This window comes from Hyla sarda, chromosome 1 (genome assembly GCF_029499605.1).
Source record: "Hyla sarda isolate aHylSar1 chromosome 1, aHylSar1.hap1, whole genome shotgun sequence".
In the NCBI taxonomy this organism is placed as follows: domain Eukaryota; kingdom Metazoa; phylum Chordata; class Amphibia; order Anura; family Hylidae; genus Hyla; species Hyla sarda.
In genome coordinates this window covers 387,557,198-387,585,174 of record NC_079189.1, presented here as the reverse complement: position 1 = coordinate 387,585,174, position 27,977 = coordinate 387,557,198, and the positions used below count along the sequence as shown (strand labels likewise).

At 40.4% G+C, this 27,977-nt stretch overlaps 2 protein-coding genes across 4 annotated transcripts in view; one reads left to right on the top strand and one right to left on the bottom strand.

Moving 5' to 3' along the window:
• Positions 1-13,914, bottom strand: part of LOC130276223 (glutathione S-transferase theta-3-like) — a 214,210-nt gene extending 200,296 nt beyond the window's left edge. The window contains exon 1 of the mRNA XM_056525267.1: positions 13,881-13,914. The gene's annotated coding sequence lies outside the window, so the exon portion shown is untranslated. The remainder of the gene's footprint in view (positions 1-13,880) is intronic.
• Positions 12,537-27,977, top strand: part of CNTNAP4 (contactin associated protein family member 4) — a 401,947-nt gene continuing 386,506 nt past the window's right edge. For 2 of the 3 annotated variants that reach the window (XM_056525258.1, XM_056525251.1), the window contains exon 1: positions 12,537-13,052. In XM_056525258.1, coding sequence (XP_056381233.1) covers positions 12,968-13,052 — 85 coding nt within the window. In that variant the 5' untranslated portion in view covers positions 12,537-12,967. The remainder of the gene's footprint in view (positions 13,053-27,977) is intronic. The other variant, XM_056525242.1, reaches the window with a different exon arrangement.

Below are 27,977 nucleotides of genomic sequence, written 5' to 3'. Positions count from 1 at the left end.
CGGTCCCACGAGCAGACGTGGATCTGGTGGAAAGGGATTTGAACAGAGGGATGCTAGTATAAAAGTTATCCACGTATACGTGGAAACCCTTATCCAGCACTAAACACCCGCTCTGATGGCACACTACTTTCCAGGCAGTACAGCTTTTCCAGGGCAAACTCCGCTAGTTGCGGCCATAAATCGAGTTTGGCTGCCCAGAAGTCCAGCGGATCTTCAATGGTTGTTGGCAGGGTCATGTCGAGGTAAGCCATCACCTGCTGGTTCAGGTCCTGCTCCATGTCCACCTGCTGCTGATGAGTAGCTTCACTATGCGGCTGAAGGAAGCTACTCATCAGTGACTGTAGACTCAGGCTGCTGCTGATTGAGCCGGTACTGCTCTTGCCACCCCTCCCCTCCCCAGCAGCCGTTGCAGTGGAAGGTGAGCGCAGAAGGCCCCCCGAGTCAGACCTGCGAGTGGATGGACCATGCGGCCAACCGACTACGTAGAAGCTCCCTGAAGTAGGTCAGTTTGTCCTCCCTCTCAGTGGGTGTAAAAAAGGCCCCCATTCTGGGCTGGTAGCGAGGGTCTAATAAGGTGGAGATCCAGAAGTCATTGCGCTGACGAATTTTGACAATTCGGGGGTCACTACGCAAGCAACTCAGCATGCATCATGCCATTTGTGACAGTGACTCACTGGGACTACCTGCCTCCATCTCCACTGCATACTGCCACAGTGTGTCTGGGTCCTCTGTCTCGCCTCCCTCGTAATAACCCTCCAGCTCCTCTGGCTGCTCCTGCTCCTCCCCTCCTGTCCAAGCGGTGTGACCTGTCCAAGTTGCAGCTGTGGATGTGCAGGAACAACATTTACCCAGTGGGCCGTAAAAGACACGTATTGTCCCTGCCCGTAGTTACAGCTCCACACGTCGGCGCTGTCGTGCACTTTTGAACACACCGACAGGGTCAAGGACTGGCTCACCTTCTCTTGTACAAACTTATGCAGGGCTGGTACTACCTTCTTCGCAAAGAAATGATGGCTTGGGACTCTCCACCTCGGCTCGGCACAAGCCATCAATTCCATGAAAGCTGCAGAGTCCACCAGTTGGAAAGGGAGGGACTGCAACACCAGCAACTTGGACAGGAGCACATTCAACTTCTGCACCGTTGGATGAGTGGGCGCATACTGTTGTCTCTTGGACATGGCTTCGCCGATCGATTGTTGGCGGAATGGCTGACTACGAGTGGAGGAAGCAGGAGCGCAAGAGGGATGGTTTGACACAATGCTCCCTTCGGCTGAGGTGGTGGAGCCTTGGCTGGATGACGGAGGGAGTGGATGGCCACTGGGTGATGCGGCAGGCTGGACCACTACCTCGGAGCCACGGCTCTCCCAGGCCGCTTTATGGTGGCGAATCATGTGTTGACGCAGGGCCGTGGTGCAGAGATTGGGACCCTGGCCACGCTTCACTTTTTGCCCACAGATTTTACATGTGACTATGCTAAGGTCCTCCGGATTCTTTATGAAGAACAACCACACCGCAGAGTAGCTGATTTTCCCACCCGTAGTTTGCACTATTTCACTGCTGTTGGCGCCGTCTCCAGGAACCCCTGTTCCACTACCTCCCTGAATGGTAGCTTGCCGCGAAGCAGGTGGTCTCCCCCTGGCACGTTTGGCTCCTGAATTTCCACTACTGCCACCACCACGCTGATTGCCAACTGTGCTACCGCCATGCTGCCTCATAGACAAAGAGCAAATCTCTTCTCCTGATGATGATGAACCCCCGGCTTCTGCACCCGGCTCCCAATTGCGATCGGCTTCATCATCATCAAAAGATGTGTGCACATCACTGATGTCCTCCTCGTGTTCTACAACAGTGTCTGCCTCAGGACCCTGAGCAATTGAAACACCGCCTCCCACGTCACTCTCCGCATCACTACTTGGCCGCCTTGTGGAGCAAGGGATGCATGTCTCCTCACATTCTTGGCTGCCCATTAGATGCTGACTGTCCTCTATTACATCATCCTCGCTAAATAGTGGAGCTGAACCCAAAGCATGAAATACTTCTTTGGGAGAGGGAACAGCATAGGACAAAGGCAATGGGATTACAGGGACTGCTCCCGGGCCATGCCAACTGAGGGTTGTGTCTGAGGAACCCACCGACTCTTGACTGGGGTTGTCAGATGTCGCTTGTGATGATGAGGATGAGTGTGCAAACCAATTGACGAGGAGAGATGGGTCGACGACACGACCGCATGGTGTTAACGGGAGCTCAGGCCTATTGCTGCGATTCCTTCTGCCACTCGCCCCAAGTATGCTGCCAACTCTGCCTGAGGTTTGTAGGCCTCTGCCCCTTCTCTGTGCATGTCCTGGCACTTCCCTGCCTGACATACTTAGTGTGTTTATGAGGGTATAGAACAGCAGCAGGCGATTACTTATGGCTGTCCTTTCAAAGTATATAGGCCCTAGACAGAATAAGTTACTAAATAGTACACTCCTTTGTTGTATGTATGCCCTTTGCAATGATGAGCGCACTGTTAAGTGTATTTATACGCAGAAAAAAACTCTTTTTTTGTTGTATACACCAGCCAGTGTATACTAATGTGTGGAACAGCACTGAATTTAGCACCGAGACAGAAATACAGGTGCTAAATAGTATACTACTTGGTTGTATGTATGCCCTTTGCAATGATGAGCGCACTGTTAAGCGTATTTGTACACAGGAACAACTTTTTTTTTCTTTAATACACCGGTAGGTGTATAACGTGTGGTATAACACTGAATTTAGCACAGAGACAGAAAAAAAGGTAGTATATGGTACGATATTTGCTTGTATGTAGGCCCTTTGCAATGATAAGGCCACTATTAAGCGTATTTGTATGCAGGAAAAACTTTTTTTTTTTTAATACACCGGCAGGTGTATAGCGTGTGGTATAACATTGAATTTAGCACAGAGACAGAAAAAAAGGTAGTATATGGCAGGCTATTTGCTTTTATGTAGGGCCTTTGCAATGATAAGGCCACTGTGAAGCGTATTTGTACGCAGGAAAAACTTTTTTTTTCTTTAATACACCGGCAGGTGTATAACGTGTGGTATAACTCAGAATTTAGCACAGAGACAGAAAAAAAGATGGTATATGGTACGCTATTTGCTTGTATGTAGGCCCTTTGCAATTATAAGGGCACTGTTAAGCGTATTTGTACACAGGAAAAAAAAAATGTCTTTCATACACCGGCAGGTGTATAACGTGTGGTATAACACTGAATTTAGCACAGAGACAGAGTAACAGGTGAAAAATGGTAAAAAGGCACTAAAGTCCACACTAATATGACTTATTTCTGAACAGCAGCAGGACCCAACAGTGCAGCACCACACAAAAAAAATCCAGGGATTAAACCCTAAATTGCACTCTGTCACACAATTCTGAGCAGCAGAAGATTTGTGGAGAAAAAAAAAACTCAATAGAGCTGAAAAATGAGGAGATAAGATGCTTCAGAAAGTTCAGGCAGCTTGTTGATCTGTATGAGGCAGCTGACAGCTATCTGCCCCTCTCTGCTGCAATGCTCAATAACGTGAATAGGAGGTTTAGCAATCAATGATCCTTCTCAGAGTAACAGCAAAGCACTCTGCACTCCTGTCTTTCCCAAATGCTGATGTGACTAGCAGTTGCAGTGTAACGCTGTGGTATGAGCTATCCACACACACAGTCCCGTCCTCTCCATCTGAGTGCATAGATGAAATGAAGAGAGACAAGATGGCCGCCGATTATATAGGGCTGTGACATCACAGGGGTCAGTGAACACTGATAGGCTGCATCTCACATGTGATTCAGGGTCAGCCCGCCTACCATCATTCCCGCCACTGTTTCCCGCCCTCCCATAATCCCCTGCCCCATGTACTCCACCATGCCCCATGTACTACATGTGGATCCACCATCTTAGGTCTCCAATACCCTGGAATGCTATAAAATGGAGTTTAATTAAGCGTTTCGCACGACAGAATCACGGCGATATTCGTATTCGTTGCAAATCGAATTTTTCATGAAATTCGTAACGAATTTGAGTTCATCAACTTCGATTCGTTCATCTCTAGCACTGATCAGTATTATCAGCGATCTTCTGCTCCGGTCTGCTGGAAGGCAGATCAGTGCAGAAAACCCCGGGAGATGAACGGAGGCAGGTGAGGGGACCTCTAGCTGGCATCTTAGCTGATGCCATGTCGATCAGATTAGCGATTTCAAGTGCCGCACTACCGCAGATGCCGTGATCTGTATTAACCACTGTATCTGAGGGGTTAATGGCAGACATCAGCACGATCGCTGATGTCCGCCATTACTGGCGGGTCCCTAGCAGCTATCAGCTGATAGCAGACGGGACCTGCCGTGCATGACGCGAGCACCTCACCGATGCTCGCGGTCATGTACAGGATGTTAGTATACATCCACGTGCGCAAAGTTCCTCCGCACCAGGACGTACATTTACATCCATGGTTGTTAAGGGGTTAAAATCCATAACTATTTAAAGGGGTATTGCAGGCAAAAACTTTTTTTTATATATCAACTGGCTCCGGAAAGTTAAACAGATTTGTAAATTACTTCTATTAAAAAATCTTAATCCTTCCAATAGTTATTAGCTTCTGAAGTTTTCTGTCTAACTGCTCAATGATGATGCCACGTCACGGGAGCTGTGTATGATGGGAGAATATTCCTTGCATGATGGGAGAATATCCCCATAGGAGCTGGACAGCTCCCGGGACGTGAGTCATCAGAAAGCAGTTAGACAGAAAACAGGAACTCAACTTCAGAAGCTAATAACTATTGGAAGGATTAAGATTTTTTAATAGAAGTAATTTACAAATCTGTTTAACTTTCTGGAGCCAGTTGATATATAAAAAAAAGTTTTTGCCTGGAATACCCCTTTAATTTTTTCACCTACAGACCTATTTAAGGGCTTTTTTTTTTCCGCGGGAACAATTGTACTTTGTAATGACATCTTTCATTTTACCATAAAATGTATGGTGTAAGAAAAAAATACAATTTTTGGGCCGAAATTTATAAGAAAACTGCAATTTTGCAACTCTTGGGGGGGTTGTTTTTATGCAGTGTGATACATTATCTTTATTCTGTAGGTCAATGCGATTTAAATGATACCCAATTTGTACCGTTTTTCTATTATTGTACTATTTAAAAACAAATTATTAAAATTGGTATTCATAACATTGGCCTATAACTTATTTTTCTTTTTTGTATACGGGGATGTATGAGGGCTCATTATTCGCGCTGTGATCTGTAGTTTTTATCGGTACCATTTTTGTTTTGATGGACTTTTTGATCACTTTTTATTATTTTTTTTTCCAATACTTGATGTGATTAAAAATCTGTATTTTTGGGGTTTGGTATTGCTCCGCCAGTTTGGCTCACGGAACACCCCCCTCCCCACGACTAGGGATTCCCCTTTGTACCAAAATGAACTAAATATAGGATTTTCTGGTTTTGAGCACTCCACTACTGACCCCTACAGGTTACCCATACTGAATTTGTCCTACAACCAAGGCTAGCTACTCACAGACTAATGCCTTAATTACATAGCATTTTATAAGCCATCCACTTCTATTGACAATTCCTTTTTAGCACCAAGATAGTAAAAATGATCACTTCACTGGTTCATTTCTTGCGCTATAAAATCCCATCCCGGTTTGTCAAAGCAGTGCTATATGTTGCTCTTTCACAAAGCTGCTCCTTTTGCAAATAATTACTAAAGCTGGAGAGGTGGTTCAACCGGACATCTCCTGGCTCACCACGGGTCTGTGCCACATCTCCTGGCCTCCAGTAGACCTGTCTCCAGTCCTCTGCTGCAGAGGGGAAACCAGTGCCCCAATGACCAACCACAGGCCTATTTTTTAGTGCACACAGATCAATAGCATTTCTCACTGTACCTGACAACACTAACCCTTTACTTGATCCCTGCTTGGTACCATGAGCCCAGTACGCACAATGGCCCACATTTATCATTGCAGTGCAAGTGAAGCATTTTTTTATGCCTTTTTTTTGTGTGCTGATAATGTGTAGGAGCACCAAATTTATTAAAAGGTAAAAGAGCTTTGATAAATTTTGTGCAGGTCCACATTTTCTGAAATTTCTGTCTACGCATACACCAAAAAGCTACACCATGTCTGGGCTGGTGCAGTTTTAGAGACTTTTCAGTGGCTTTGCGCCTTTTTTGCTCCTTTTTACAAAAAGGCGCAATGATAAATCCCTTCCATATCGTGTCTATTGCCAAAATCAGTGGATTGCAACTCAAAATCAGCAGAAATGTGTAAACAAAAAGGGGCAAAAAAAGGCGCAAAAAACCCTGCTTGCGCCTTTTTTGCCCCTTTTTTAGACACAGGAAACAGTCTAAAGACAATGATAAATGTGGGCCATTATGCACAAACACAATTACTGAGAGGGAGAACTGACAGTTCATCCTTTATACAAGCTAAGCATCATGGGACCAGTGTCTCTCCCCTATGGATCATCATAAAATCCATATTGAATGCATGTGATCCATTTTGAATAGATAACCAAAAGCACTAGGGGCTCTTAACAGTGGCACTCTGCTCTGAATCATAAAGGAAGCTTCCAACTGAGAGTCTCTTCTTCTAACCCTAATAGGTCATATAAAAAATGGTTGTCCAGATGGAAAAACTCCTTTAAAGAGGTACTCTGCTGGAAAACATCAACTGGTTGCGAGAAAGTTAAACAGATTTGTAAATTACTTCTATTGAAAAATCTTAATCCTTCCAGTACTTATCAGCTGCTACACTGGAAGTTTTTTCCTTTTTGAATTGCCTTTCCTTCTGACCACAGTGCTCTCTGCTTACACTTCTGTCCACGTTAGGAACTGTCCAGAACAGGATAGGTTTGCTATGGGGATTTGCTCCTACTCTGGACAGTTCCGAAAATGGACAGAGGTGTCAGCAGAGAGCACTGTGGTCAGACAGAAGGGAAATTCAAAAAGAAAAGAACGTCCTGTGGAGCATACAGCAGCTGATAAATACTGGAAGGAATAAGATTTTTTAATAGAACTAATTAACAAATCAGTTAAACTTTCTGGCACCAGTTGATTTTTTTTTCCAGTGGAGTACCCCTTTAAGTTGTTGAAGGGGTTAGGCTACATTCACATCTCGTTTTTGCAGTACGGTCCCCATATCCGGTTTTAGTGTAAAAACCGTATTGCAAACCGTATGTATAGACATGTCATTGAAAACCGTATGCCAACCGTAGCATCCAGTTGTGCACATTTTGCATCATTTACGGTTTTATCCTATTTTTTCCTGTACACAAAACCGTAGTCTTCTATGGTTTTATGTCCAGGTGAAAAACCGGATACAACCCGTATACGTTTTTTTTAAAATGGTGGTCAATGGGAACCGTACAGAACCGTATGTGCATACGGTTTCATCCGGTTTGCACAATACGGTTTTGCAGTTTGCACACGCCGAAAGTTCTTCCCACAAATAGAACAAGAAGGGCTTTATTTAATTATGGACAAACATTAAACCCTATCCGTTTTTTTTCCTAAAAACTTATTAAACAGCATGCAACTGCACATCCGTTTTAAAACCGTTTACAGTTTAAAACCGTACAAAGGTATGTACGGTTGTATACGGTTCGGTTCGGTTTTGAGACATAGGTTTTTTTTTTACAAAAAACCTGATATGGGAACCGTATTGCAAAAACTAGATGTGAATGCAGCCTAATCCAGAATGTTAGGCTTTCCATTGGATAAACCCAGTAGGGTTTTAGGTTGCACTTAATGGGCACTTGCATTTTTTTTACCTTATAAACTATGTTACTATGTAACTGTGTGGTAGCTTGGGGGTGTAGGGTGTAGGTGGTGTAGCTGTGCAGTAATGAAAGGGTGTTGGATTAACCCTTAACTGCCGTGACGCCAGGGTGCGGGTTCTTCCTCAGTATATATATCCTACCGCCACCCGTCCCAGGAACGATAGGGAGGAATAAAGGTTTGTCCACAACCGGAGGTTTAGTAAACTGTAGATAACTTTACTGCAGCTTTTATGCAGGTTGATAATGGTAAACATTCTATATAGGAGAGTAGTCTGTAAGTTCCTCACAGTTGGTTGGGACCTTGTAGTATATAAGCTCTGAGTCTGGAAATATGCTGTTCCACTGGATTTAGTGGAATTGTTTAGGTCCAGCAGTCACGCAGGATTAACAGGATTTAGATTTGGTAAACTCACATTTATTAAGTTGCTGCAGTGATAGGCTTCAGACCCAGTTCTGTCTTTAGATTTGTGCTGAGCTCTGCTCGCTGTCATGTCCCGGGGAAAAGAGAGAGAGAGATTGGTTACAGCGCCCCTATATGGAGAGGGGCAGGCTTAGAGCTTATTGGTTCCCACCAGAGGTCAGTCCTTTCACAAAGCATTATGGTACATCATGTGACCACATCACGTGCCCTGGAAGGTCCTTAAGCTTAACTTAACTTTAGATTTAATGATCATGTGACCTAAGGTCCTGGAAGTACTATACACATAATAGAATATATATGATTTATACACATTAAACATAATAAAATTAAAGAAGGAAGAGGTGACAAGGGGTTGTCCCACCAGGAGGATCCTACTGGTACATAGGGACTCTGGCTTTGGGGACTTAGCACACAAGGTACGGTACAAGGTACGGTACCGGGACACCACATATGAATTTTGCAACAATTCATTTTCTGCCGAGACCTGGAAAAAAAATAGAAGTAAAACGCAGAAAAAAAAACTTTAAAATGTACTGTACCTTTACAAAGCAAGATAAATAATTGATAAGTGGTTATTTATGAATAAAAATATGTATCTTTAATTTATTGACATTCCTTTTCTGCAGCTAATATAGCATAAGAAAAACTATAGACCAAATCAACAGCATCATGTATGGCCCGAAACATCCTCATCCTTCAGTTCCTATAGGCTGGCTTCTGAGATGAAAGTGTTTTATAATGCTTTAGAAATACATAAGATGACTAAGCATTCTCTGAAAGGCCTTCACTAATAATAAATCACTAATTAGATAGAACTAGATGATTTAAACTTGTTGCGTGAAATACTGTACGTATTATTCTTTTGTGCCACAAGATGGCAATCTGAAAGTGCAAATATTTTCCGGAGAGCAACTTTGCAGCTAGGTGAATCAATTAGATGTCCCCTCCTATTTACTGTAAATATGAATCCAAGTGTGTACAGGAAAGATAAGATTACCTTGACTGCATTTCTTTATATATGTGCTAACAATTATTTATCTACAAAAAAACTAAAACAAAAAACACATGATGCTCCGCCAGCATCATAAAATATATTGTCAGTGTCTTTTATAAACACTTTACAGGAACTAAACAATTCATTGTCATACAATGACACCTTGCAGCTAAAATTAAATGGTGTTGGGTCATTTCATTCACCAATTCAATGGCTTTGAAAATATTCACAATACATAAAATAAGGCTTTATATACTGTAAATAGTCATATTACATCATATTGTAGAGCTTATTTATAATATGTAATTTATACTGACTGAAAAGCCTATGTAACCTAAAAACGTACCCGCAAAAGACCATAGAGTGCAGTGATCTTCAAGCGGTGGACTTTCAGATGTTGTAAAACTATAACTCCCAGCATGCTTGGACAGCCAACGAGGGTCTCTTATAAACACTTTACAGGAACTAAACAAGTCATTGTCATAGAATGACACTTTGCAGCTAAACAAAAATGGTGTCGGTTCATTTCATTAACCATTTCAATGGCTTTGAAAAGATTCACAATGAATATAATAAGGCTTTATATACCGTGAATAGTCATATTGCATCATTTTTTTATAGCTTATCTTTAATATCTCATTTATACTGACTGAGTGGTATATATATCCTATACAACATGTACACAAAAGACCATACTTTTAAATTAAATAAAATTAAATATTATTATAAGGATGCAGGGCGTACATGTACGCCCTGCGCTCAGTCCCGGTCTATAACGCGGGGTCATAGCGGGTTGGTCCCGGTTGCTAATGAAAGCCGGGACCCTGGGCTAAGAGAGTGCAGCACAACAATCCAAAGTTGAAAAAATTGCATCCCGGCAGCTCAGTCGGGCTGATCGGGAACACCGTAGTTAAACACTTTCGGTGTCCCAATAAGCTAGAGCACCAAAGGAAGGGCCTCTACCTGCTTCCTCGGCATCCGATCAGCCATTGACATCTTCTTGCCTGGGATCCAGGCAGGAGAAGTCAAGCCCCAATAACACTGATCATCTGCATGTAGTTCCTTGCCGATGATTAGTGTTAGGAATCAATGTAATGCATGTTATAGCCCCTAGAGGGGGCTATAACATAGAAAAAAAGTGGGAAAAAAAGTCACTAATGATGAATTAACCCCTTCAATAATAAAAGTAAGAGTTACCCCCCTTTTCCCATTTTCAAAAAAAACTCTGTAAATAAAAATAAACATATGTGGTATCGCCGCATGTGGAAATGTCTGAACTATATAAATATATTGTTACTTAAACCGCGTGGTCAATGGCGTACGCGCAATCTAATTCTAAAGTGCCGAAAACAGCGTCTTTTTGGTCACTTTTTACAGCACAAAAAAAATGAATAAAAAGCAATCAAAAAATCCAATCAAAACAAAAATGGTACCAATAATAACTTCAGATCACTGCACAAAAAATGAGCCCTCAATTGAGCCCATACGCGGAAAAGTTAAAAGTTATAGGGGTCCGAAAATTACAATTTTAAATGCATTTTCCTGGATGTATTTATGATTTTTTTCTACAGGTAAGACAAAATCAAACCCATATAAATAGGCTATCATTTTAACTGTATGGACCTACAGAATAAAGAGAAGGTGTAATTTTTACCGAAAAATGCACTGCATAGAAACGGAAGCCCCCAAAAGTTACAAAATGGCGTTTTTTCTTAAATTTTGTTGCACAATATATATTTTTTCTGTCTTGCAGTGAATTTTTGGGTAACATGACTGGTTAAACAGACAAATACATGCATATTTTGTTTTGGCATTTGTGTATCTCACCTAAAACAAATTCTTCTCTGTGATAGATAAATAAATAAATAAATAAACAAAAATAAAACAATCTCCTCCCCCCCTCTCTTTCTCTCTTTTCTTTCTTTCTTTCTTTCTTTCTTACTTCCTCTCTCTTTCTCTCCTTCATTCTTTCTTTCTTTCATTCCCTTTCTTTCTTCCTTTCTTCCTTCTCCTCTCTCTCTCTCTCTCTCTCTCTCTCTCTCTCTCTCCCTCTACCTCTCTCTCATTTTTATTTTTTTCTCTCCTTCTTTCTTTCTTTCATTCTTTTTCTATATTTCTTTCATTCTTTTTCTTTCTTTCTGTCTTCCTCTCTCTCCTTCTCTCTCTCTCTCTTTCTTTCTTTCATTCTTCCTCTATATCTCTCTCTTATTCTTATTTTTTTTCTTTCTTTCCTTCCTTCCTTTCTTCCTTCTTTCTTTCTTTATTTCTTTCTTCCTCTCTCTCTCTCTCTCTCTCTCTCTCTCTCTCTCTCTCATTCTTATTTTTTTCTTTCCTTCTTTCTTTCTTTCATTCATTCTTTTTCTTTCTTTCATCCTCTCTCTCTCTTTCATTCTTTTCTTTCTTTATTTCTTTATTCCTCTCTATCTTTCCCTCTTTCATTCTCTTTTTCTTTCTTTATATCTCTCTTTCTTTCTCTCTCTTTCTTTCTTTCATTTTCCTGTCTCTCTCTCTTTCTCTCTCTCTCCTCTCTCTCTTTCCCTCTATCTTTCATTCTTTTCTTTCTCCATTTTTCTCTCTCTCTCTCTCTCTCTCTCTCTCTCTCATTCTTATTTTTTTCTTTCCTTCTTTCTTTCTTTCTTTTTTTCTTCCATTCATTCTTTTTCTTTCTTTCATTCTCTCTCTCTTTCATTCTTTTATTTCTTTATTCCTCTCTCTCCTTCCCTCTTTCATTCTCTTTTTCTTTCTTTATCTCTCTCTCTTTCTCTCTCTTTCTTTCTTTCATTTTCCTCTCTCTCTCGCTCTCTCTCCTTCATTCATATTTTTTTCTTTCTTTCCTTCTTTCTTTCTTTCATTCTATTTCATTCATTCTTTCTTTCATTATTTTTCTTTCTTTCTGTCTTCCTCTTTCTCTTTCATTCTTTTCTTTCTTTCTTTATTCCTCTCTCTCTTTCCCTCTTTCATTCTCTTTTTCTTTCTTTATTTCTCTCTCTCTCTCTCTCTATCTATCTCTTTCATTCTTTTCTTTTTTTTATCTTTCTCTCTTTCTTCATTCCTCTCTCTCTTTCCCTCTATCTTTCATTCTTTTCTTTCTCCATTTCTCTCTCTCTCTCTCTCTCTCTCTCTCTCTCTCTCTCTCTCTCTCTCTCTCTCTCTCTCTCTCTAAACCCCTTCTGTCCTTTTAATGAAATAGATACAGCTTATTTTAGTTAGACATCTGCTGTGTGCTGTGACAGCCTCATATCACCTCAATCCCCTTTCATACCTTCCCACGTTGTGTGCCAGCCTGTTCAGTGATCAGGGCAGAGTGAGAGCAGAGAAGACATCTGCAGAAGGCTCTGTCCTGATGCACATGTGCAAAGCTGCTCCATATTTTATTGTCTGCATTTCATCGCAGAGTCACATTTCCCACCTGTCACCACAAGGGGTATGCAGGACACATTGTGAACGTGAAGCTCCAGTAACCAAGCTGATCAGGGGAGCAGTCTGACAGTTTAGCCCTGACTGATGGTGTAAAATTGGAGAGCTTCACACAGCTACAAGAAGCTGCTGCTGCTGCCAGGGCTGTTCTTAGGACTTGCAGCAGCCAGAACTGGAGCTTAGTTTCTTTGAGAGAAGATACAGGGGGGCATTTGTCTCTGTTGTCTGCCAGCTGGAAATCCCTGCTAGACATCAAGGAAGAGGCAAAGGGCAAGTAGTGAAGTGCTAAGAAGCCTCCCTGCCTACTACTTTCCAGCACTCTGTGGATTTAAAGATGGGTTTTGTCTGGTCAGTCCTTATCAATGGGATCCTTCTGCTCTTGCTTCATGATCCTATCACTGCGGTGAATGGGAATAAGTGTAAGTAGAACATTGTTTCCTATTCTTTTAGCTATTGGAATGAAATGTGGCATAGTGTGATGGTGTGCTCTGTCCAAGTGCTGAAATGCTCCATAATGGAATAGTAGGTAATGTGATCTATAGATTGTGTGTTCAACTTAACTCTGTTCAGACCAACACTTCTTGACTGAATAGAAAAGTTTACACCCCCTTGAGTATTTCTATTAATCAGTAATTCACTGTATATGTCTAATACAGTGTTTTCCAATCAGGGTGCCTCCAGCTGTTGCAAAACTACCTTCGGCTGTCCGGGCACGCTGGGAGTTGTAGTTTTGCAACAGCTGGAGGCACCCTGATTGGGAAACACTGGTCTAATGCACTGGTTAGTCCATACCATTATTATGCTTTATCACATATAACATAGGACTGGACAGCATCCTGTCTTACTTTTTTAGCCATGCATCATTTGCAGTCAGCTAATTCCCCATATCACGGGAACCTTGTCCTGAGATAGAGCAGATCATACAGAACTATACATTGACATACAGGAGAGCTCACATTGCAGAATGCATGCCTGACTTAGAAAGGCATAATAATTGGTATAAGTAGTGCACAGAATGGGACCAGGTTCTATATACTGCTATATTTTGTATACTGTAGCGGCATGTCCATTATTTTGCTTAGAATGCAGTGGACAGACCAAATCTGCTATGTGTTACTACATGGGGATGGAATGTTATATGGAACGATAGAGGCACATCCTGCTGGTATTTTATGAGTAGTGGAAATGAATTGGAGCAGTTTCCTATTGATGGATATTGGTATTTTGGGATAGCTAGGAAGACTTACCCTTAGGGAGAGCAGCTGTTCTGGGAGGTTGTAAATTGTCAGCAACACATAAGGTGGTTCCTATAACATTGATATCTTCTAAATATACCTCATCACATGACTTTAGTGGAGACAGTCTGTCCTCTTATGTCTTATAGTGTGGAGCACGAATATTCGTAATACAAATTTTTATCAGGAATATCTCGGCGATTTTCCGGAATATTTAGAATATAGTGCAATATTTTCGTAATGACGAATATTATTATTATTTTTTTTGTGTGTGTTTTTTTCACATGCGGAATTTCCATGAAAAAAAAGTGAACAAACATAGCGAATATGCAAATGTCACGAACATAGAACGAATAATCGTCAATATGATCGCAAAATATTGCGAATTCGAATATGGCCCCTGCCACTAATCACTAATTATCACTAATGTCTCATGCTTGCTCTTTATAAGTGGTTCATTCTGCTTAATATATTATGCAAACCGATTTATTATGACTCCTCTATATCTGGTTTAAACAATACAAGTAGCAATTGAAAGTTTGGGGCAGTAAGTGATATGGAATGGAAAGAAGCTTTAGTACAGTAAGCCATGCAGACAGTATCTCTGGTTGTAGCACAAAGCAGCTGAAGCGCTAGGGGTCACTCTAACAATTTAGGAAGCACAAGCTTTGCAGCAGCACAGGGAATAAAATATTAAAAAGCAACAAAGTGCCGACTACTGAAGCACTTGAGAAATTCAAAGCAAAATGGTGTTCAAAGTCATTTACAGTATACCAGGCAGGACATATAATGAATTTCTGTAACACTGGAAAACATGGCTTTATTCATAACTGAAAGAGGCTTGTAATCTGACTTAAACTATTAGAGGAATAATAGGTTATTGGGGACTTTTACTAAGCAGTGACCAGTTAAAGGGGTACTCCGCTGCTCAGCGTTTGGAACAAACTGTTCCAAACATGGCTCCAGCGTTCGGAACTGTTTGTTCCAAACGCTGAGCAGTGGAGTTCCCCTCTAAATGTGTGTAAGTGTTAGTTTAATAACTGGATAATACTGCTGAGGAAGTACATCACCTATAGTCTACGGATTGCAAACATACACATGTATACTTAAATTACGTATTTGTATAAATATGAATTATTATTATTGTTAATAATAATAATAACAATATGTGGATCTTTCTCTCTCTCTCTCTCTCTCTCTCTCTCTCCATATATATATATATATATTTATATTAAAAAGAGAGGATCAGGTATGTACATTTGATCAAAAAGCATACCCTAAATGATAATAACACCTAAAGTTTACAAAAAGTTTGAGGAAAAAGCAGCTACGCTTTGAGAATATTTTATCTGTGTTAGCTCTGCAATAGTAAATCAGTCAGTCAGTAAATCAGATCCTGGCTGGTAGACTAAAACTGGGTCACAAGCACTAATACACATGAGGTACGGTGTTTTCTCAGCTCAGAAACAATCCAGCAAATACATCAAAATGGACAGAAAGGCTATGAACATCAAACCAAGAATCTGTCCTTAAAAGGACTTGAGGCTTAGAACTTTTAAATCTCCCCTCTTTTATGTGATACTCCATGAAAAACTGCCCATTACTAACAAAGGTGTGGCTGTGGACCATGTAGATTTTACAGAAAACTCTAAAAATATTAACAAATTTAACTTTGGTTGCCATATCAAGTGGCATAATGAACCAATGTGATCATTCTATTCCAGTCCTGGAGGAATTTGAAAAGTTGGGTTTTCTGAATAAAAAGTTACTTATTGTGTTGTAATGTAACAGAAAGGAAGATTTAGAACATCTTAATGTGTCCACACATTAGGGAAACAATGGCTTGGTCAACATAATAGACCTGGGTCATTTGTGTGGGACAATTGTGTTTTCTATATAGTAGCAGTTAAATCGACCATACAGCATTCCCACAATGTATAGTCTTCAAAAGAATTGTTTACTTACACATTCAGCTCGGCTACATTAGTTTAAAGATATTTTATTCCACTAATGTTTGCTGGATGTTGGGATTTTACCATTTATACCATTCAGTTATAAACTTTTAGCAAATTTTTCAAATTATTAAAGTTGAACTTTGAATTGTCTTCTTATTTTGGAGAAAAACTATAGTGAATCCATTATGCCACTCTTTAAAATGCACATGTCAATACAATTCCCTAAGTAAGAAAAAAACATCAGTATTCTGCTGCTGACTATGAACTTTCTTAGATTAGACCCATTTTACTAAGATGAAACTCTGTCAGACATTGACTTTGTGCCTATCATTACTGCCAATACCCCAAAGAAAACAATGTCTTACTTTATAGAGCTTGTTATTTCTGGCAAGCGTTCTGTGTGTCATATTGTATTGTTTGTATTGTTAGTAAGGTCAATGCAATTTTAAAACATATTCTGACTATGGTGGATTGGTATTAATGTGTTCCAACAATGGGCTGCCTTCATATCAATAAAAGTACAAAAATACAACATTTTATAGGCTATATAAGGCAGTTTTTAGATATTTATCACCAAATAGGAGATGGTGAATCTCATTTTTCCACAACAACTAAGTCAATAGATAACTGTATTTTCTTAAAGTTGGTAAAGTTTGCTTATGAGGAAGTATGATATTCTTTATCAACATCAATACTGTCACTGTTGGCTTTATTATTTGGCACTTGCTATTCTTTGGCAAATATGTTCTCAATCCGAAGCCCATAAAGTGTTTTTAAAGGTAGTGTCTGAAATAAGAGTAAAAAGTTTCCTTTTAACCCAGACACAAAACCACTCTTTTTATATATAGCTATATTTAGTCTTGCAGCTCAGCACTATTTATGTGAACCCAACCAAGTCAAATTTCTCAAATCAGGCTGTATTATGATGAATGTCCTATGAACAAACAAAAAACAATAGAATGACCTCATAGTACCATGCATAGTCACACATTGATTAAAGAGACCATCTCTTCTATATGCCTCTATTAGTAAACAATGGCATTCCACGTGAAATAACAATACTAGTGCATGTTTTCTGTTGTGCTATGGGGAATACAAGTACAATATGTAGTCTATCAGAATATTTTTGTTTTCTTATAACATTAAGACCTCTATAAATTACTCTCTCTCTCTCTCTCTCTCTCTCTCTCTCTCTCTCTCTCTCTCTCTCTCTCTCTCTCTCTCTATATATATATATATATATATATGAATATACCGTTGTTTTACTTTATTTGTCAGAAGCCTGTTAAATATATTATTTAATTTCAGATTTGACCTTGAAGACAACGTGTTTCAATTAATTCGTACTCATGCCAATACCACCACTCTCAAAAGTGTTAACCCTTTTATTGACCTAAATTGAAATTTTTGTACTGCAAATTCAATCCAAAACGCCAACCTTCGGGAGTGCCACTTCCTTCTAACTTGATATTGACTACCTGTTGTCATATTTAGTCAATCTTTAACAGCAAAGCCACTAAAATAGATTACAGGAAATGGGGACACACTCCTGTCTCCTGGACACTACCCATCCCTACCCTTTCCCCTGACTGTCTTGAAATGAGTCCAGCACTCCTTTCCTCTTCTGTTGAGAATCCATATAACCATACTCTGTGGAGATTGAAGCAATGCAACTTTGTAACGTGCACATTGTTTATTTTCTTTTTCATTAAAAAACCATGTGGTTTTGCCATGATTTCACAAGTTAAAAAAGAAAAAATTATGAAAATCAAATAAAAAAAACATTAAAAAAAGCATCATGATGAAATAAAATGCATTCTGCTTGTCTTACAATTACCATATATAGATTTGCCCTACCTTGCCTCCCCTTTGGCTTAGGTAAGGATTCCAGTTTCTCCTGAAACCCATTCAATACAATACCATGTGATGCCACCTATTACCATATATTTCAGCCACCATTGCTGTTTAGCAGTGATGCTTGTAGGCAGTGATAAGGAATATATAGGTTCTATGCTTACACATCCTGTTGCCCTCAGTCTAGTTCTGCCAATGTCCCAATGCTAAATCCCCAGTGGAATCGCCCCAGTCACTGACCTCAACTGTCACGTGCAAGAGTTTACTTATCCACCAAGGTTGAATGCTTTTATGGTTCCTTCATGTGCATCCACTAAACGCTGAAGATAAGGCTGTTAATATTGAGACGTTCAATTACCTTGTGTTTATTGTTGTGGATTAAAATCACCACATAGAGTTTTTTTTAACTTTTCTATTAATCAGTGTATAAAAAGTCTATTTAAATTGTCTTCAATTTTATACTTTGTGAGATATATTTGATTCTACAGAGAACACTGAACATGGTTTTATTCTATAGAGAACCCAGCATGTTGCTTCTAGTGAATTGATCAGAGTCATTAAATGTTGTTAGTAGAGACCATTACTAAGGATAGACTAACATAGTGCTTTTACAGATATGGTTTACATGGAGTCAGAGCCATTTTTCACTTGCAAAAATATTTTTCTGTAATATAGGAGCAATAAAATACATAGCAAAATGCTCCTGTGCATTTAGTCCTCAGACTTTCCTTTCCTGTGTTGTTATGTCTCATTTCCCCATTTGACAATGATTGTACCTGACTGACTGTCAATGAATGACCTGAACTCGTGAATGTAGGTTCCCATATATATCAAAAGTGGTGTCATTTTAGATTTTATGTTTAAATATATTGTAGCCTTATTGTTTGAATATATTGGCATGTACTAATATATTGGCATGTGTTGTGAAAACTGTTATCCTAAGTGTCCTATGGACACTCCATCAATCACTGGCTAACCTGATACATGTTTTCACTGTCTACACATATACACTGTCTACACCAGAAGCTGTATCAACAGGGTGCCTTTAAGTTGCATAAGTCTATAAAAACAGCAGACAATTCAGAATCCATCACCTAACTGTGCCATCAGTTTTATTCCAGCACGGCCTCATTCATGGGTTTTATTACTATACCTGGGTCATGTGACCAGCAATCAGACCACCAGAAAATTACTTGGCTTTATGTGTCTCATGAAGTGGTCTGTTCAGGGTCAGCTGACCTTTGAACTATAGAAGAACATCAACACCTATCAGATCACTCTAGGCGGTTCCCAGCCCACCGAAGTAAGCCTTGACCTTAAAGGGGTACTGCACCCCTAGATATCTCATCCCCAATGTAAAGGATAAGGGATAAGATGTCTGGTCATGGGTGTCCTGTCGCTGGGGACCCCCGCAATCTCCCTGCTGCACCCTGCGTTCCTTTAGAGTGTCGGGTGCAGCACTGGAGGCTCGTGACATCACGGCCACACCCCGCTCGTGATCTCATGGCCATGTCCCCTCAATGCAAGTCAATGGAAGTGGGAGTGACGGGCGTCACGCCCTCTCCTATAGACTTGCATTGGGGGGGCATGGCCGTGATGTCATGAACCGGGCGCGACCCTGGTTGGACTTGATGGACGTATGTCTTTTTTCAACCATACTAACTATGTAGCATCACGAGCCTCCACCCTGCATTGCCAGTCATCCAGCACAGAGCAAAGTTCGATCCCTGCACCAGATGTCTGGGGTGCCGCAGCCAAGTTCGCAGGGGTCCCCAGCGGCGGGACCCCTGCTATCAGACATCTTATCCCTTATCCTTTATATAGGGGATAAGATGTCTAGGGGCGGAGTACCCCTTTAAGGAGGCATGGGATGCCTGGAACTTTATCATATTTTACAATATTAACCAAGGGAGCACTGACGTCTTCTCTCCCTTTTCTGTTTCTTTTTTTTTAATCCCATTTACATGTACACAATCCAATGGATGGACTAGGCAACAATTTGGGATCATATGTTTCTCTGTATACATACCAACAACTGGATTTGAACAAAAATTTACTTCCATAAAAAGTACCCCTGCATTTCCAGGACACTATAAGCTATGCAGTTGAAGTACCACAAAAATTACAATATTGTTATAAAATGATAATTGGTGTCTGTATAGAGGCTAACATTTGCTTTCTGCTGCCCATGAGTGGGCTCCTATGAACACTTTATTTATGACATAAGAAATGTACTCAAGCAAAACCCTCTTTGAGCTGTACAAGGCAAGTCATATGATATGCATTGACAACTTCTAAGTATTTTTATGGTTATTTTATGTCTCATTTGATCTATGTAAAGTCAGAAAGGTACTCTGAAACAAAATTATGATAAAGTGACCTAAACATCATATCTGCCGTTTGATGATAAGCGTCAACTGTAGAAGGATGCCTGGTGGTGCTTTGCGTTAAATATTAATACTGTAAAAGCTTCTAATGTATCCACTGATAAACAAGAGATTCCAGGTAAATTCACATTAAATAAATGACAAATGTTCATTAGAAGCAGGCAAATAAGAAAAAAATATATATATTGTCCAAGAAAGTTTTAATTGGTTCCTTAGAAGTTGATCTGCACACTTTTGTATGCTGCGCAGATGACACTAAGCCTTATAGGAATCAAAAACGTGTTTAATGGAATATTTAAACAGTGACAAAATTGCTTTGGTAAGTATTAAAACTTTAAACGAAGAGTAAATTACAGATTGTATCCAAATAGGGAACAAGTCTTAAAAACAGCTCCATGGCAACACGTTACTGCGAACGTTCTTTCTAAGAGACATAAGAAGTTGTGAGACACTTTAAAGAGAGTTCTGTAATCTGCACCTATTGAGAATTCATTTTCCACTCAACATTCCTCTTACTTATTCTGAAATCAAAGATCTAGTATAAAATGCTTATGATAATACCTTTATACCTAGACCACTGATGACTGAAAGTGTACATATGCAGTTCATTATTAAGCTAGATTCACACTGTGCTTTGGTTCAAAGTTTAACATATATATCTAATGTGCCTATAGACCAGTGGTCTCAAACTGTGGCCCTCCAGATGTTGCCCAACTTCAACTCCCAGCAAGCCCGGACAGCCGTTGGCTGTCCGGGCATGCTGGGAGTTGGAGTTTTGCAACATCTGGAGGGCCACAGTTTGAAACCACTGCCATAGACTGATGGAGGAAGGCAGGCAGAACACACTACCAAGAAGCTTCTGATCCAGGCCACCCTTAAAGGGGTACTCCAGTGAAAAACATTTTTTTTTCTAATGAACTGGTGCTAGAAAGTTAAACAGATTTGTATATTATTTCTATTAAAAAATCTTAATCCTTTTAGTACTTTTTAGCAGCTGTATGCTACAGAGGAAATTCTTCACTTTTTGAATTTCTTTTTTGTGTTGTCCACAGTGCTCTCTGCTGACACCTCTGTCCGTGTCAGGAACTCTCCAGAGCAGCATAGGTTTGCTAAGGGGATTTTCTCCTGCTCTGGACAGTTCCTGATACATGCATCAGGTGTCAGCAGAGAAAAATAAATTAAAAAAATAAAGATTTTCCTCTGTAGCATCAAGCTGCTAAAAAGTACTGAAAGGATTAAGATTTTTCAATAGAACTAATTAAAAAATCTGTTCTGGCACTAGTTCATTAAAAAAATAAGTTTTTCACTGGAGTACCCCTTTAAGGGTGGCCTGGATCAAAAGCTTCTTGGTAGTGTGTAGAGCTTGCATCTACATTTTAACTTCATCTCTTCCTCTGAGGAAAATATTATGAGAGACAGTGGAGGATGCGGATCACAGACTACACGGCATGTGTCACGTTTTTTTTAATTAACCCCTTCCCTCTGTGGCGATTTTTCATTTTTGTACTTATTTTTTCCTCCTTACCTTCTAAAAATCATAACACTTTCAATTTTCCACCTAAAAACCCATGAGGGCTTGTTCTTTGCGCCAACAATTTAACTTTGTAATACCATGACTAATTTCACTGCAAAATCTATGGCAAAACCAGAAAAAAAAATATTTGTGGGGCAAACTTGAAAAAAAAAAGTCATTTTGTAATTTTTTTGTGGCTTCCGTTTCTACGCAGTGCAGTTTTCGCTAAAAATTGCACCTTATATTTATTCTTTAGGTCCATGGGGTAGCAAGGATACCCAATTTAAAAAGGTTTGATTTTATTTTGCTACAAAAAAAAAATCATAACTACATGCACCAAAATTAATACGTTGAAAAATGTCCTATTCTGTCCCCTAAAACTTTTTTTATTTTTCCATATAAGGGATAATATGAGGGCAAATTTTTTGCGACATGATCTGACGTTTTTATCTGTACCATTTTTGTTTTGATCGGACAATTCGATCACTTTAGCAAAAGTGTTTTTTAAGTTTAGTTTGGTGACAGGTACTCTTTAAGTAAAGGGAACTTTAAAAGGGGCACAATGTGTATGGTGCTATTTAATGTAATACCACTTTACACTGTGAATATAGCACTATTTACTGTCAGGAATTCTCTTTTAATGCAGTATAGTATTAGGAAAATGCAGCAAAGCACTTACATTACTAAAGTAACAGCCTTCTGACATGGGAGAAGCAGGATGGTGGTTTTGTAAAAGAATGGACAAGTGCTGGGGACAGATGAAGCCCTGAGGGGCAAGTTTCATATATACTTACCTGTGAGTCTGTAACCAGTACCAGAGAAATCAGGACACCGAGACACTTAATTAGTTGAGATAAATATGGAGTCAACAATGCCGGGACAACCAAAGCAGTTAGATACTGTATATAGTATTTAACCCCTTAAGGACACATGACGTTCTCATACGTCTCCATTTCCGAGTCCTTAAGGCCCTTACCGGCCGACCATCAGGGCACCTGCTGCGGGTGTTACTCCCGCAACCCGCTTCGCCCCTCTTCTGGAGGATGTGATTGGGTGCGGGATGTGGACCCCGGCAGCTGGGGACCCCGATCCTCGGCATCCCTGTTGGGATCGGGGCCCCAGGAGCGGCGGCGGCGACGAGGGACTGACCTGCAGCGGCGGCGTGGATCAGCAGTTGGACGTGAGTGACAGCTTAGCAACAGCTCCCGGCATGCAAAAAGGGCATGCTGGGAGCTGTAGCTATGCAACAGCAGGAGGCAGACCACCACAACTCTCAGCATTCCCTTATTGGCATGCTGGGACTTATAGTTTTGCAACAGCTGGAGGCACATTTTTTCTATGGAAAAGTGTACCTTCAGCTGTTGCATAACTACAGCTCCCAGCATGCCCGTTGGCTGTCGGTGACTGCTGAGAGTTGTAGTTGTGCAACAGCTGAAGGCACACTGGTTGTGAAACACAAAGTTTTTTTTTAACTTAACTCAGTGTTTCACAACCGGTGTGCCTCCAGCTGTTGCAAACTACAACTCCCAGCATGCACCGTACATGTTGTAAGTTGTAGTTTTGCAACAGCTGGAGACACATTGTTTGTGAAACACTGAGTTAAGTAGCAAACCAGTGTGTCTCCAGCTATTGCATAACTACAATCCCCAGCATTCCCAGTCAAAGTAGGATGCCTCCAGCTGTTGCAAAACTACAACTCCCAGCATGCACTGATAGACCGTACATGCTGGGAGTTGTAGTTTTGCAACAGATGGAGGTTCCCCCCTCCACAATGTGAATGTACAGGGTACACTCACATGGGCAGAGGTTTACAGTAAGTATCCGGCTGAAAGCTTGAGTTGCGTCAAATTTTCTGCCGCAGCTCAAACTGCCAGCGAGAAACTACTGTGAACCCCTGCCTGTGTGACTGTACCCCCTAAAAACACTACACTACACTAACACAAAATAAAAGAAAAAGTAAAAAAACGCTACATATACACACAGCCCCCCTCCCCTCCCCAATAAAAATGAAAAACGTCTGGTACGCCACTGTTTCCAAAGCGCAGCCTCCAGCTGTTGCAAAACAACTACTCCCAGTATTGCCAGACAGCCACTGACTGTCCAGGCATGCTGGGAGTTTTACAACAGCTGGAGGCACCCTGTTTGTGAATCACTGGCGTAGAATACCCCTATGTCCACCCCTATGCAAGTCCCTAATTTAGGCCTCAAATGCGCATGGCGCTCTCACTTTGGAGTCCTGACGTATTTCAAGGCAACAGTTTAGGGTCACATATGGGGTATCGTCGTACACGGGAGAAATTGTGTTACAAATTTTGGGGGGTATTTCCTGCTATTACCCTTTTTAAAAATGTGAAATTTTGGGGAAACCAAGCATTTTAGGTAAAATTATTATAATTTTTTTACATATGCAAAAGTCGTGAAACACCTGTGGGGTATTAAGGTTCACATTACCCCTTGTAACGTTCCCCGAGGGGTCTAGTTTCCAAAATGGTATGCTTTTTTGGTTAAAAAAAAATGACACATTATCTTTATTTGGTAGGTCCATACGGTTACAGGGATACCCAATTTATGTAGGTTTAATTTATTTTACTACTTTAAAAAAAATTATAACTACATGCACCAAAATTGTCATTTTCTGACCCCCTAAAACTTTTTTTGTTTTGCATGTATGAAGCTTTTTGAGAGCTTATTTTTGCACCGTGGTCTGTAATTTTAATCGGTACCATTTTTGTTTTATATGACTTTTTAATCGCTTTTTATTAATATTTTTATGGAACATAAAGTGACCAAAAATTCACTATTTTTGACTTTGGTATTTTTTTACGTGTACGCCATCGACCGTGCGGTTTAGCTAACCTTACATTTTACTATTTCGGACATTTACGCATGCGGCTGTACCACATATGATTGTTTTTTTATTACATTATTTAAAAAATAGGAAAGGGGGGTGATTTAAACGTTTATTTTGGGGGCTTATTCACATGTATTCTCTTATTTTTTTACCAATTTTTTATTTTTTTTGGCTCCCTTAGGGGGCTATACTATGAAATCTTTTGATTCCATACACTGTTCAATGCTATGCCATTGATCATTGTTACCTATGCTTGGATCATGGTATGGAGCAGCAGATCGCTGATCAGACAACGAGGAGGCAGGTGAGGACCCTCCTGTCATCCAGTTAGCTGATCAGGACATTGCGATTCTGTCGTGATAGTCCCAATCAGCTCCGCTGAGCTGCTGCGATAGTTTCACTTTCAGTTTAAGGTTAATGCTCGGCATTAGCCGTGGGTCCTGGCTGCCCAACTGGGACCCACGGGGTTTAACCCGTTCTCCGCTTGTGAGAATGGTTTAAACCCTGTTAGCGGGACAAAGGACGTACAGGTACGCTCTGAGTCCTTAAGGACTCGGGAACAGCTGGGTACCCGTACGCCCTGCATCCTTAAGGAGTTAAGAGTCTTCTCTGTCCTCCACTCGTTACCTGTATTAATGGCACCTGTTTGAACTTGTTATCAGTATAAAAGACACCTGTCCACAACCTCAAACAGTCACACTCCAAATACCACTTTGGCGTTGAAGGACACCAGAAACAAAATTGTAGTCCTGTATCAGGCTGGAAAGACTGAATCTGCAATTGTCAAACAGCTTGGTGTGAAGAAATCAACTGTTGGAGCAATTATTAGAAAATAGAAGACATACAAGTCCACTGATAATCTCCCTCGATGTGGGGCTCCATGCAAGATCTCACATTGTGTTGTCAAAATGATCACAAGAACTGTGAGCAAAAATCCCAGAACCACACGGGGGTGGGGGGGTGGTGGTGGGGGGGGGGACCTAGTGAATGACCTGCAAAGAGCTGGGGCTAAAGTAACAAAGGCTACCATCAATAGCACACTATGCCTCCAGGAACTCAAATCATACAGTGCCAGACGTGTCCCCCTGCTTAAGCCAGTACATGTCTTGGCCCATCTGAAGTTTGCTAGAGAGCATTTGTATGATCCAGAAGAGTATTGGGAGAATGTTATATGGTCAGATGAAACCAAAGTAGAACTTTTTGGTAAAAACTCAACTCATTGTGTTTGGAAGAGAAAGACAGAGTTGCTTTCAAAGAACACCATACCTACTGTGAACCATGGGGGTGTAAACATCCTGTTTGGGGCTGTTTTTCTGCTAAGGGACCAGGACAACTGATCCATGCAAAAGAAAAAATGAATGGGGCCATGTATTGTGAGATTTTGAGCGAAAATCTCCTTCCATCAGGAAGAACTTCGAAGATGAAATGTGACTGGATCTTTAGCATTACAATGATCCCAAACACACCGCCCGGGCATCGAAGGAGTAGCTTCATAAGAAGCGTTTCAAGGTCCTGGAGTGGCATAGCCAGTCTCCAGATCTCAACCCCATAGAAAACCTTTGAAGGGAGTTGAAAGTCCATGTTGCCCAGCAACAGCCCCAAAACATCACTGCTCTAGAGGAGATCTACAAGGGGGAATGGGCAAAAATACCAGCAACAGTGTGTGAAAACATTGTGAAGACTTACAGAAAATATTTGACCTCATCATTACCAACAAAGGGTAGTTAACAAAGTATTGAGATTAACATCTGTTATTGACCAAATACTTATTTTTCACCATAATTTACAAATTAATTCTTTAAAAATCAATGTGATTTTAAGTGAGAGAATTTGCACAATTGGTGGCTGACTAAATACTTTTTTGGCTCACTCTAATAGCTAGGAAGACACCAAGTAGGTGGGAATGTGGGATTAGGTAAGTAGTTGGATAAGTACCCTCACCCCCTCATTAAGAATATGTGTCCTATTTTTGTTATCTGGTGTTGGAAGCATGATGACAACATTTCATTGAACTAAGGTGTCCCTGACCTGAAGGAAGCCTGTGACAAAAGGTGACCAATGACTTTCTGCTATCCCAGTTTCCAACTCTGAGGATGCAGATGTAGTTGAAAAGCAAGCAAATAGTGCAATATAAAATATATACCACATCATATGATATATACCACATGTCACAATGAAATAGTAATTCTGATGTAAAATGAAAGAACCAAAATTTGTTCTGGCAAAATGTTTTGTAATTTGGTCATCCATTTAATTCCTATTTAACAATTGATTTGGATTTGGTCCTATATTTGCTTGGCCAGCTGTAACTACTATCTCTGTAATCTCTCTGTGCTATCATTGGCCACTATGTTTTTAGTACACATAAGATCAAGCCAAAGAATCTCTTCATCCAAAATGTTGCTAAATACAACATATGGGTAGGTTTACATGGGTGGATCTACCGTGATTTTACATAGCAGATTACATTGACTTCAGTGGGATCTTCTGCAGAAGATTTGAAGAAGATCCGCCCATGTGAATGTGCGCAAAAGGAAAATGTTGTTATCTAGTATACAATTTTTCTACTTAAATTACTAGTTTCTCTACTAAAATTCAAGGGAGGGAAATTGGGAAGAGCTATTTTTCTTATTGTTCTAGAATGTTTCTTGAAATTTGGTTTTCTATAATTTTCTACACAGACTCAAAGGGGTACTCCCCGCCCTAGACATGTTATCACCTATCCAAAGGCTGGACCCCGCGATCTCCGGGCAGGTGCTGCGGCGTTATGGTCAAGAAAGCCTGGGACTTCTGTGATCGTGATGTCACACCACGCCCCCTCTATTCATGTCTATTGGAGGGGGCGTGATGGCTAGTACACAGCCGTCACGCTGTGTGCATCAGTCATCCGGCATGGAGTGGAGTTCGCTCCGAGTGGGGTGCCGCTGCAGAGATCGCTGGGGTCCCTAGCGGCCAGACCCCCTGTGATCAGACATGTTATCCCCTATCCTTAGAACATGTATACCTCTTTAAAGTCAGGTGTCTCTCACTATGCATTCTGGACAATATAATTGTATGGTAGTAGTTAGTAGTACATATTAGAGTCATTGAAATGGAATGTCATTGTACATTAGGACTGCCACCTTATAAAGAAATTGTATACTCCTCTGTGAGGTTTGAATAATAATAATGGTCTGTGCTGTAGTAGGTAATAATTCATAGTAGGAAAGGTCACTGTGTGGCAAGAAAGGATACAGCATGTGTGCTTGAAGATAAAGCAAACTAAAGAACGATATTGCTTTCAAGTGTTCAGAGAAGTACCATTATAACAGAAAAGATAATAAGGGGAAAAGGTTTCTATAAGAAACACAAACCCAATATAAAGGTCTTTCTATGTAAATATTTGTACAGTGTTTCTTTAGATAGCCTTTGCTGGCACTTGGTGTTTATGGTTAGTAGGTGAGTTATATATATAAAAAAAAGGATATACATTATTTGTGCGTCTAGAGAACCACCACAGTAACCATTTTTCAACAGGCCCTTTAAAAATAACTTTTGGTGCTTAACTAT